General features: G+C 28.3%; 1 protein-coding gene across 2 annotated transcripts; it reads left to right on the top strand.

Moving 5' to 3' along the window:
- The first annotated feature begins 3,154 nt into the window (after positions 1–3,154).
- On the top strand, positions 3,155–12,416 carry LOC120580532 (transcription factor IIIA). Of its 2 annotated transcripts, none has more exons than XM_039834272.1 (6): positions 3,155–3,354; positions 10,323–10,463; positions 11,085–11,376; positions 11,506–11,741; positions 11,843–11,986; positions 12,073–12,416. In XM_039834272.1, exons 1-6 carry the CDS (start codon positions 3,226–3,228, stop codon positions 12,223–12,225), a joined length of 1,095 nt encoding a protein of 364 aa, XP_039690206.1. In that variant the 5' UTR covers positions 3,155–3,225; the 3' UTR covers positions 12,226–12,416. The 2 variants fall into 2 exon arrangements, with proteins under 2 accessions (XP_039690206.1, XP_039690207.1); XM_039834273.1 differs by lacking the exon at positions 3,155–3,354 and adding an exon at positions 8,808–9,113.
- The last annotated feature ends 401 nt before the right edge of the window (positions 12,417–12,817 follow it).

Here is a 12,817-nt window from a genome sequence, read left to right as displayed (position 1 = left end):
CTTCTCCTTCATTCTATCATGTTTCATTCCTTTGATTTTGATTCCTTTCACTTCAGTTTGTTCTCTTAATAGTTATAATTTGATTCCTTTTCACTTCAGTTTGGTTGAAGCCTTGAACCCTAGAAATAAAAAATTGGGGGAAACTTAATCCTTGATTTTCTATGTTGTTTGATTCAATTCTATTATGTTCCTATGCTGTTGTGTTGTTCCTATGCTGCTGATTCAATTCAATTCAATTTTTAGAACAAGACATGATTATTCAATTCTATTTTTCTATGTTTTTGTCTTCCGGTTTCTACAGCTACTACAGAAAGATCATTTTCAGCAATGAAGTTAATCAAGACAAGATTGCGTAACAAGATGGAGGATGAATTTCTTGCTGACAATATGATGCTTTATATTGAAAAAGAAATGGCCGATCAATTTAGTACTGATTCAATTATTGACGAGTTCAAGCTAAAAAAAGACCGAACCGTTAAATTTTAAATTGAGGTAAATGTCTCCTATGTTTATATATATGTAGCAGTCTGGTGCGATTGTTTTTCTATTCTGCACGTGGCAAGCATATGACTGGTTTTGATCCTCTAAGTTTAGGATAGGTTACATCATTTATCACTTTGAAATTAGATGGAAAATATCAACAAATCTATTCATTTATTTATTTGTTCTCTCGTTTGTTTATATCTATTCTTTTATATTTATTTATTTTCTTTTCCACAAAAACGTAAAATAAAAGACACATTTGCAAACACACGAGCATAAAAAAATGTTACCTGCTAATTATTTGACATATAATATTAAAAACAATTAATGCACATCTACATATTTCAATATATATATATATATATATTATTAAACACAAATTGTTCTTCAAAATTGTATAAAAAATACCATTCATAATTTACAGACGAAATAATAAACAACTTTCTCACTAAAAACCTTATTAGAGGAAAATCCAATTGTAGTGTAGGATTTAACAAAAATCAAGTCAAAACACGAAGAAAACAAAATATAACTTCATTACTACATCATCATCACAACATCACAACATACTATAGAAGAAAGAAAAAACTATAGACCGACTTCTTTGATTTGATGATACAATTTTATGTTTACCGTTAATTATGAAATCAATCATTTGTTTTCACTTTATTTCGTAATTTTCAAAAGTTTGTAGTGAAGTGTAAACAAAGTACTATTTTATAATTATAGTTAAAATAAAAAGATTTGAACATAGTTTTGTTAAATCAAACATGTTTTTATTATTAGTTTGTAAATTATATTGTTGTCTTATTTAGTACAACAACAAGTTTTAAAGCAGCAAGATTAGTTTAATTGTTTACTACCATGCAAGATATAAAATTTGCCGGAAAACAAGATTGTATGATGAATGGACAAATTGACAAAGCAGCTTCATGGCCCTTGTGCGTTGTTATTCTTTTTAAGAAAACCAATTATATGGTTGATTAATTCATTTGATTTTTGTTAAGCTAGTTTGTTAGTTTATATTAACCGTCAAAACTCATTTACAATAGATGTTATGCATTCTTATGTAATATGCATAAATATTCGATCTTTACCACTGCTCAATCAGTAATCGTTAGGTTAACTTAATTTCAACTAACTCGTTGGCGTTAATGGTATAATTATTAATATATGATAAGTCCATTATTTGAAACTGACATTTGTTAATGCAAATGTATAAATATGTTGCTTCCCCATTCATCAAATGATATTGTATTTGTTAAAGAAATATGTCTATTAACCTATAAAGTATTGACTCAACCACCACGAACATAACACTAACACGTTGAACTGTTAATAATTTGAAAACATCGAATAATTGAATGTAGATATATGTGTCGGTGTTGTGTCTCATGTCGTTGCGAGACGCCAAACACACTTTCAATGAGCGGGAAAAGCAATGTTTAATAAGGTTCAATGGAAATTGAGATGACATAAGCACAAAGGGATATACCTTGATCTTGGTTGCCATCCCCCAACACACAAAATCTTTGCATGAGATCCACAAATTCAGGTCGTTTCATATACACATGGACAAATTCATGCATTCGAGTTCGTTGCAAAAACAAATTATACTGCAAAATTTAATCACATGTGAAACTTATAAGTTTTAATTTTAGAAGTTGAAAACAGAGAGGGGAATTAAGGGTGGATGAGATTAAGTGAATTTAGCGATTTCAATACATACATTTTCAGCTGATAACTTGAATATGTGAAATGAGAACTCCATTCAAGACAATCAAAAACATCTTGCAACAAAAAGCAATGTCTTTCATTGCTGGTAAGTTAAAAACAAGGATATAAATGAACTTAGCTATTCATGTCTCTTTGCACATGGCTAATGTTAGTAGTGCATATTTTATGATCAAATGTTTTGTTTTAAACTATCTCTATACAAACAAGAAGTAAGAACATCTAATAGCTAGCATATTCTTTTTCCAAAAGAATACAAGACTTGATAACCAAGGTTTTTATTTATTTTTGAATAAATTCTATACTGTAGCTGATCATATGACATTTAAACTCTCCTCCAAGAGTTTAAATACTACATTTTTGGTGTTTGAATTTAACACATTTAACTAAGTTCGGTCTAAATAATAAGAGATTCAAACACTTTAAATTGGATTCTAGGATTTACCGTTTGTTTAACCAAACTTTATTCTTTGGCGTTGAACAATTTTTTAAAATAAATCAACAATTTTTTATAATTTGTCAACTAATAAATTATAATTTCTTCAAAGAGAGGAGCCTAAGCCTAACTAATAGACATTTTTTTTCTCTAAAAAAAAAAGACATTTTTTTTTACCAAAGCCTAACTTATTTTTGCAGTAATAGACATACTATACTTTTTATTTTATTTTTTAAGGAAGACAGACTATACTATAGGAAATGTTAATTTATGCTCTCAAGACACAAGTTAAAATCCTAAAAATAGAAATGTTTTTTTTGAAACTTGTATATTGATTATTGTAAAAGTTTAATTATTTATATTTTTAATATTATTTTTTATTTCCTATTTTAGATCCTGTTAACATGACCCTGCGGGTAGTATTTTTGCAGGATCAAAACTCAAAACCCTATGCAAAAACGACATCGTATAGCAACCTTATATATACAAACTTATTTCTAACCCTAGTAGCCTCACTCATTCACTCTTCAAATCGAACCCCTCAATTTCCCCAACAATTCCTTCTATCAACAATGGAAGAATCAATCCAAAGCGATGAAATCCCAAAATTCAGAGATATTAGACGCTATTACTGCCAATTCTGCGGCATCTGTAGATCCAAAAAAAACCTAATTACCTCACACATCAATTCCGAACATAAGGTACTGTTTCTGTTGAAATTCAAACTTCGATCTATAGTTTAAGCCAATTGGGTCACTCAATTTCTTCTAAAAATGAACAATTTTTGAGTATTAGGGTTTTGTTTGTTAAAGTTGAAGAGTTCATGAAATCCCTAATTGTTTTGCTTTTCTTGTAATTCAGTGTTTTATCTGCAGTTTAAACCTAATGGGTCACTCAATTTCTTAAAAACTAGTAACATACCCGTGCTGACGCACGGGTACAGTAACCGTTTGTTGTTTAAAGCAGTCTGATTTTCTTTTTAATGGTTGTTATATATTGTTATTTAAAAATTTGATGTAATATTTTTTTTTAGGTTTTGAAAATGTTAATATAACTTCTTTACATGTGATGGGCAGTTATTTCTCTATAATGATTGTTACATTTTCCAGAATATGATAATGCACATTAAAATATAATACAATTTTTACATAACATAAGTTTATTTAAATTTGTTAAACTTGAAACGTAAACAGTGTTATAATATTTGAATATAATGGAAAATGAGATATTGTGTGTATATTTTAAGTCTTTATAGATATTAAAAATAATATCCAACAATTTATTATAATATTACAACTTTTGCTCAAAAAAAAAAAATTACAACTTGTCATGTAATATTATAAATAGTTTAACATCATTTTATAATTGAATTGAGGTGATGATATTATAAATAGTTTAAATGTTTTAGCATGAACAATTTTTATAAAGGACAACTTGTTGTGTAAATCAAAGTTAGTTTAGTCAATGATAATATATCTTGTGTATTTTATTTTATTTTTCTGAAAGATTAGTCAATGTTCATTTATCTCGTGGATTTTAGTTTATGAGGGTTCAATATCATTATAGAATTGAAGTGAGGTGACATGAAACATTTTAGCAAAATCAATTTTTTATAAATATCGTTTATCAAAGTTAGTTTAGTTTGTCTCGTGCATTTATGTTACTTTTGAAATTTTAGTCCATGACCACTTATCCGATGCATTTCAGTTATCTACGAAATTTTATTTAATCTCTGTTTATCTTGAACATTTTAGTTGATAAGTGTTCAATATCGTTGTAGAATTGAATTGAGGTGATGAAGTTATAAATAGTTTAAATATTTTAGCAGGAACAGTTTTTATAAAGGACAACTTATTGTGTAAGTCAAGGTTAGTTTAGTCAATGATAATTTATCCCGTGTATTTTATTTTATTTTCTGAAAGTTTAGTCAATGATAATTTATCCCGTATATTTTATTTTTACTGAAAGTTTAGTCAATGTTCGTTCTCGTGCATTTTAGTTTATGAGGGTTCAATATCATTATAGAATTGAAGTGAGGTGGCATCATATACAACAGGAACATTTTAGCAAAACCAGTTTTTTCTAAATATTGTTTATCAAAGTTAGTTTAGTTAGCGACAACTTCTCTCGTGCATTTATGTTACTTTTGAAATTTTAGTCAATGACCACTTATCTGATGCATTTCAGTTTTTTACGAAATTTTATTCAATCTTTGTTTATCCTGTGCATTTTAGTTGATAAGTGTTCAATATCGTTGTAGAATTGAATTGAGGTGATGATGTTATAAATAATTTAAATGTTTTAGCATGAACAGTTTTTATAAAGGACAACTTATTGTGTAAATCAAGGTTAGTTTAGTCAATGATAATTTATCCCGTGTATTTTATTTTATTTTCTGAAAGTTTAGTCAATGTTCATTTATCCCGTGCATATTAGTTTATGAGGGTTCAATATCATTAAAGATTTGAAGTGAGGTGATATTATAAATAGCATGAACGTTTTAGCAAGACCAGTCTTTTATAAATAACAATTGGTTATGTGTATAAAAGTTAGTTAGTCAACGACAACTTATTCTGTACATTTATTAATTAATTGTAAATTTCTTTTTGTGATAGTTTTTAAAATTTCCGCCACACCACACACACTACTAACACACTTCAACTCTAGACACATTATCACTCTCTTTCTATTATTCAAATTCCGAAATCCTAACACGTCTCACATATCAATGACATTTTGACTATATATATTACAACTTGTACTGTGCATAATAATTATTTTTAATTTTTACCATGGACAATTCTACCCATGTATAATATTTATTTAAAAATTTGTATCCATGACGACTTGTCCTATATAGAATAGTTAGTTTAAAATTTATATAATTGTTTACTTGTATTGTACGTTATAATTATTTTAATTTTATGTTATTGACAACATCTCATGTGTATAATAATAGATTTTTAAATTTTCAACAGTGACATTGTCTATAATCCTTAAAAAAAAACTTATATCGTCTATAACAATTATGCTAAAAAATTTATCAGTGTCGATTTGACCTGTGTCAAATAATTATTAAATTTGAACATTGAACACTTATCAAGTGTGAAATAAAGATTTTAAAATTTATATCAACGTCGATTTGTCTTTTGTGTTATAACTATTTTATTTTATTTTATCAAAAACAACCTGACTGATCATGTATAATAATTATTTTATAATATGTAGCTTAGTATTTACTTTGAAAATTTAATAAATACAATCCCGTGTATGTGTTTAACGGTGATGATAATTATTTCTATATTTTTATTTGTGACGACTTGTCCATTATATAATAATTATTTTAAATTTTCAACAATGACAACTTCTTCTATGTATAATATTTGTTTTAAAAATTTGTGAGACTGACGACTTGTCCAATATATAATAACCATTTTAAAATTATATTATTGGTGAATAGTCACATGTATGACCTTAGTTTTAAATTTTTTATCAATAACTAACATGAGCAAAAATATTGGTGAATAGTCACATGTATAACCATAGTTTTAATATTAATTTTTTTTTTTTTTGAGAAAGTAATTTTGAAATTTAAATAGTTAAATATATTATTTTTAAATAGTTAAATATATAATAAAAATTAATTGAGTGGTATTAATTTTGAAAGAGAAGATAACAACTTCTCTCTCTCCCGTATACCATATATTTGAAAGAGAAATTTTATTTATTTTTTTGTCAAAATTTTAAAAGGAACTTTCAAAAAAAATATTGAGATAAAAAAGTTTAGTTTTTAAATGAGTTAAAAGAAAATAGGACGGACTTCTTTAAATTTCGGCCCATTAATAGCCAATAGCCCAAATTATAACACTAAAACAAAGAAAATCATAAACCAAATATTCATTTCAACTTCTCATTCTCTCTCTCTCATTCAAGTGTTCTCCACCCGCATTAGAAACCCTAGCCGCTGCCACCCTATTTCTGGCGACTAACTACTCCGACCAGCCTTCTTTTTCCAAACAAAATGCATACTATTGAAGCTCTCTTTCTCCTCTATCTTTCTATCAAATTATATTTGCAAAAGGAGGAATCTTGAAAATTAGTAATTTTGAGATCTGTGTTGTCTAACACTTTCGTTGTTTCATTGTAAATTTTTACCACGTTTGACCCCATCACTCAGTTCAAAACTCAAATGTTTAGGATGCTTTAGAGTTCAGACCATGTTTTTGACTGCCTATTAACTGAAATTGTCACTATAGCACCTAAATATATGCACAATACTTCTTCATCTGCATCTACTACATCAATGGAGTGCAATTTTTTCTCAAACTTCATACATGCAACAACATCAACAAAAACAACATAAGAGACACTAAAAGATAAGTATCAAATCTGTGTAATTTCTTCTCAACTTTATGCATTCAACAACAAAAACAACACCATAAAGTGACTATATGTATCAGATCTGGTTTGGATTTGAGATTTTTTTAATAAATAAGTTTTACAAGTATTGAAACTGTAGATCAATCATTTATAGTCGAAGTCATTCAAAAGTAGACCTTCAAAAGTAGATATTAGTGACGACTTCGCCCATGTATAATAATAACTTTTAAAGTTAACAATGACAACTTATTTCGTGTATAATAAATATTTTACAATATAATCCCTCAAGAAAATATTTTATAATATATATAAGTGATTTTCTTAAAAAAAATATATATATATAAGTGATGACATGTCACATGGTTAATAATTATTTTGAAATTTATACGAGCGACAACTTGTTTATTATGTTCTAATTTTTTTTTTAAATTAATTACAGATAATGGTCATGTATAACTAATTTCCACTGATAACTGTAGACTAATTTATTTATTTTGCTGGACTTCGTTTTTTAGATATTGTTAGAAGATTTAGATGTTAGTAGATTTGTATCAGTGACAATTTCGCCATAATAATAATTATTAAAGTTTTTTTAAGTTAACAATAACAATATGTATAATAAATATTTTATAATGTATATATATATATATATATATATATATATATATATATATATATATCATGTGGTTAATAATTATCTTAAAATTCATATCGGCTAAAACTTGTCTCTTTGTGTTATAATTATTTTGAATTTGTACTCAATGATAACAAATGCTGTGTATAATTCTACTATATTTTTTAAGTTAGTTTTTCACTTACGTTATGGTTTGAAAAAAAAAAAGAGAATAATGTTTTTTTGAAGGAAGGAGAATAATGTTTAATAATATATATTAGTGTATCTCTTGTCTCGTGTATAATAATTATTTTATAATATATGTCAGTGATGACAAATCATATGTTCAATACTTATGTCCTCGTGAGTTTAGTTCAGTTGGTTTGGATAATGCATAATATATCCAAGGTCCGAGGTTCAAACTCCGACCACTACCAAAATATGTTCAATACTTATTTTAAAATTTATATCAGCATGTCTTATAATAATTTTTTTAAATTTTTGCGAAGTGACAACTTGTCTCGTTTACAAACAATTATTTTAAAATTCTGAAGTGATAAGTTGACCCTTGTATGATATATTTTGTCAATCTTTTTTAAAATTTGTCTCTTAAACTATTTATACATCGTCTGTTACTGTCTCACTTCAAATCTATACACATCACTCTTTTTCTACTACTCTCTTTGGTATGTTGTATGTATCAAACGATCAATGTTTTACCGTTATTTTTATGTAACAATGAAATATATTTACGTTATGTTTTTATGAATATAAAAAAAATTAAATTTTAATATTCATTAATTAATGTAACAACACGTCTTTAGATCTTGTAAAAAAACACGTCGTTAGATATATATATATATATATATATATATATATATATATATATATATATATATATGTGTGTGTAAAATAACATTTATTAAATTATATTTTTAGAGGTTAAATAAACTACTACTATTTTTTTATTATTTGATAAAGAAATTATTATTATTATTTTTTATATATTTTTTAAAGAATTTATTTATTTTTATTTTTATTATGTTACACTAATTTTGCAATAAAAAAAGTCGATACCCTTTACCCCTTTCTATCTCGTACAAACCTAGAGTATTTTTTATAATTTTCTTTTTATTTTATTTTTTGTCATTTAACTTTATTCCACACACACCGTATTTATTTCAAAGTTAATTTTCTCTCTCTTCACCAAAGAAATCTGGAAAACTCTCTCATTCTCAAATAAACCCTAGCCGCCGCCTCCTCCCTCCTTCAGTGTCTCCGGCGGTCTTTACATTGCTCCACCATCTTCATTTTTGAAAATCCATCACCATAAAAAGAGTCCCCTCCATCTTCTCTACAAAACCCATTTAAAAATATCAGGAACGGACAACCTTCGCCGGTGACCACCACCCCGGAGCTTGCAACCACCGCGCCGGGAAAGAGCTTACGTGTTTTCATCCCAATCTTGTATGTTGTCCAGATCTTTACATATTTTGTTTCCATTACATGCAACAACAACAATACAAATATGAAATTGGATGTGATTTTGTTTTATTTCTAGAGATGTAAAATTTTTTTTGTAGATGAATCTTTTTTAGTTCCGATGCTACTGATAAAAAAGTCTGTTTTTTCAATGAATCTTTGATAGAACAGATTTTTTATTTTTTTTTACAGATGAATAAAAATTTTATTTGCAAATCAAAAGATTTTTTTTTTTCACTTTCAATATTCACTTTCTGTTATTACTTGTTATGATTTAACAAAAATTTCACTTAGATTTTCTTGTAATATGACTCAAATAATATTCATTTCTTTCTAAAAAAAATTCACTTTATGCTATTACTTTACTTGTTGTGGTTTAACTAAAAACATAGTTTTTTTTTTTATTTACAAATGAATATATTTTGTATATTTGCTTTTTTGTTGTTGATATAATTTTAAAATTGTGTTAGGACTGTTTTTGTTAAATATACATGATATGAAGGTCAACAACAAATGAAATAATTAATGATATTAGGAAAATGAATTCTTATACCTGCCGTGTTCTTCTTGTTGTCAAAGAGAGAAGTGGAAAAGGAATATGAGAGAGGAGAGACAGTTGAGAGAATGAGAGAGATTTTTTTTTTTTGAAAGAGAGAAAGAGAGAGAATGAGAGAGTATTAAATTATGAAAGAGTAGTGAATGACAATATAAGAGAATTTGAAATTGAAAATTTGCCTCCAATTGATTGTAGATCTGACATTAGATTATACATTTTTGTACAAAAGAAAACTTTTTTCGATCGGATTTATTTAGTTGGCATCAAATGGAAATGGCTTTATGAAGAGCAAATGAACTACACTATTAGTTATTTGTAGTTACATGACATCATCTTAGTTAATTGTGGTAATTTGGTTGAATAAAGTAAGTTAAAGACAGATTTTACCCTTACTTTGGTGATTTGTCAATTAACCAGGCTGGGGCATTAATAGGATTTCCACAACATCTTCTCTTCTTATATTAAGAGAGATCAACATCTTTTTAGTTTTATGATTTTAGGGTTTTTTAAATCCTAATTGTTTATGTTTAAGTTTAATTAGTTAATTAAGCAATTAGAGCTTCTATAGTCAAATATGTGTGATTGATTGTGTATGGTGTATTGTATTGTTAGTGACACTTTTTTTATGTGAATTTTAGGAGGAGATGGAGAAAGCAAGAGTTGAAACTGAACCTGAATCATTAGAGGGTGGTTTGAAAGCTAATACTTGTGAGGAATGTGGTGCTAGTTTTAAAAAACATGCTTATTTGCTGCAGCATATGCAAAGCCATTCCCTTGAGGTATTTGTTCAATCATAAGCATCACATGGTTCTATTTGATTTTGCTGTGTTTACTTGTTTGATTTTGTTGTGTATACTTGTTTAATGTGTCTTCTAAATTTAACTTGTTTATACTTATAAATGATTTATTATTTGTTTTTGTTGTAAATACTTGTGTATTGGAGCTTTCTAAATTAAACTAGTTTATACTTTATAATAATGTACTTGTTGAAAAATGTGAAGATGATTTGCATGTTTCTATGTTTGGTAATGTTCCGGAATTCTATTCCTTGAAAAATATGAATATGAGTGAACTGAAGATACATGTTTTTGCAGGAAAGTAATCTTTTAGACACTAAAATGATCTATAAAATAATTATGGACATTATAGTGTGAAAGCATTGGATCCCAGACAAAGAACTCCAATATGCGCGAGGCATTACGCTTGGCCTTGGTGGATTAGTATCAGGTTGGGAGACCTCCTGAGAAGCTTCATCAAGGATATGCCTCGGTCACGCTCAATTCAAAACGAGGTTTGCAGTTTGTTCATGTGTCTCTTGTTCTTGTCAAAGCTAATCAGCAGTTGTCGGATTTCTGTTCGCTTCTTTTTACAGTATTAACAATTTCTTGTGATTTGTACAGAGGCCATTTGTATGTAGCCTTGAAAATTGTAAGGCGAGCTACAGAAGAAAGGATCATCTGAATCGTCACCTTCTACAACATCAAGGGAAAACTTTTAAATGTCCTATTGAGAATTGCAAAAGTGGCTTCTCATTGCAAAGCAATTTGAAAAGACATGTTGAAGAGATGCATGATGAGAATTCTACCCCTCCTTGTAGTGGTGAAAATCAGAAGCAGTTTGTATGTCCTGAAATTGGCTGTGGTAAGGTTTTCAGATATGCATCACAACTACAGAAGCATGAAGATTCTCATGGCAAGTTTCCTTTCTTTCGATTTTGCTATATGAATTTGCTAGTTTTCCATCAACTGTTTGCTGTGCAGTCCTTTATTTAGATTTATGAAAGCTGCTGTCATGATTTTGATGAAAACCTTTATTTTGCAGTTAGGCTTGAAACAATTGAAGTGGTGTGCTTAGAGCCCGGTTGCATGAAATTTTTCACCAATTCCGAGTGCCTTAAAGCTCATGTTAAATCCTGCCATCAATATGTGACCTGTGACACTTGTGGGACTAAGCAACTGAAGAAGAACATGAAGAGGCATCTCCGCACACACGAAGCCAGCAATTCATCCGAAGCATTTAAATGTGAATTTGAGGGTTGTGACAGCACGTTCTCAACTGTAAGATACCTCCTCCGCCATACATTGGCATTCATACACTATGCTTAATTCCAAATTTTTGCAACATTTTTTAACTTCCAATTGTGGATTCGCTTCTACAGAAATCTAATCTTCATAAGCATGAGAAGGCTGTACACTTTCAAGTAAAGCCGTTTGTGTGTGGATTTCCTAATTGTGGAATGAGATTTGCTTACAAACACGTGAGAGATAATCATGAAAAGACTGCAAAACATGCTTTTGCCCTTGTAAGTTCTCCGTCCTAGCTTATTCTTGTGGTATAAAAACTTGTGATGAATTAAAATGCTCATCAAGATTTACTTCATATATATAGGGTGATTTTGAAGAAGCTGATGAAGAATTCAGGTCAAGGCCAAGGGGAGGGGCGAAGAGAAAATGTCCTCCCACAGTAGAAATGTTGGTTAGGAAGAGAGTTGCCCCACCTAGTCAATTAGAGAACTTGCTATTTGTGCAGGATTGTCAGTAAGATGGATCATACTTCTCTCTCTAGGCTAAAAGTTATGTGGTGATCTGGTTTGGTTGATTGTATTGCGTAGAGATTATATATTTAGGATTATGATCAGTATTTCACTTAAGATAAATGTATAATTATGAATGATTGGTCTTTTTTTTTTATTTTATTTTAATATATAAATGAGGAATTATGATTGACAGTTATATTGTATGCTTTCCTTCAAAAAAAGAAGTTATATTGTACGCTTTTATTTCAATGAAAAGAATAGCCAATTTGTTGTTTCAAACTAAAAATAATAATAAGACCATTCTACTGATAATTTAGTTGCTTATAGCAATGAACTGCATGTATAACATAATCATATGGGTTGTTTCACCCATAAAGTTACAATTGTGTATTTTGAATGTTAAAAATCCTATCCAAATAAAATCGAAATTAGATATATTTTTTTCTAAAAACTTGTCATCCAAACTGATCCGCACATAGTTTTTAGTTACTGCGAACAAGTGTGATTTGTATTTTCGTTTGTAATAGAAAATGCCATGCATGCATTAACAAAGACAAAAGTTGGGTACCATAACCCCAACATCATGCATCAAAAGAG

The sequence above is a fragment of the Medicago truncatula genome, chromosome 1 (genome assembly GCF_003473485.1).
Source record: "Medicago truncatula cultivar Jemalong A17 chromosome 1, MtrunA17r5.0-ANR, whole genome shotgun sequence".
Classification (NCBI taxonomy): Eukaryota; Viridiplantae; Streptophyta; class Magnoliopsida; order Fabales; family Fabaceae; genus Medicago; species Medicago truncatula.
The sequence above is the reverse complement of the archived record's forward strand: the minus strand, read 5'-3'. Positions and strand labels throughout refer to the sequence as shown.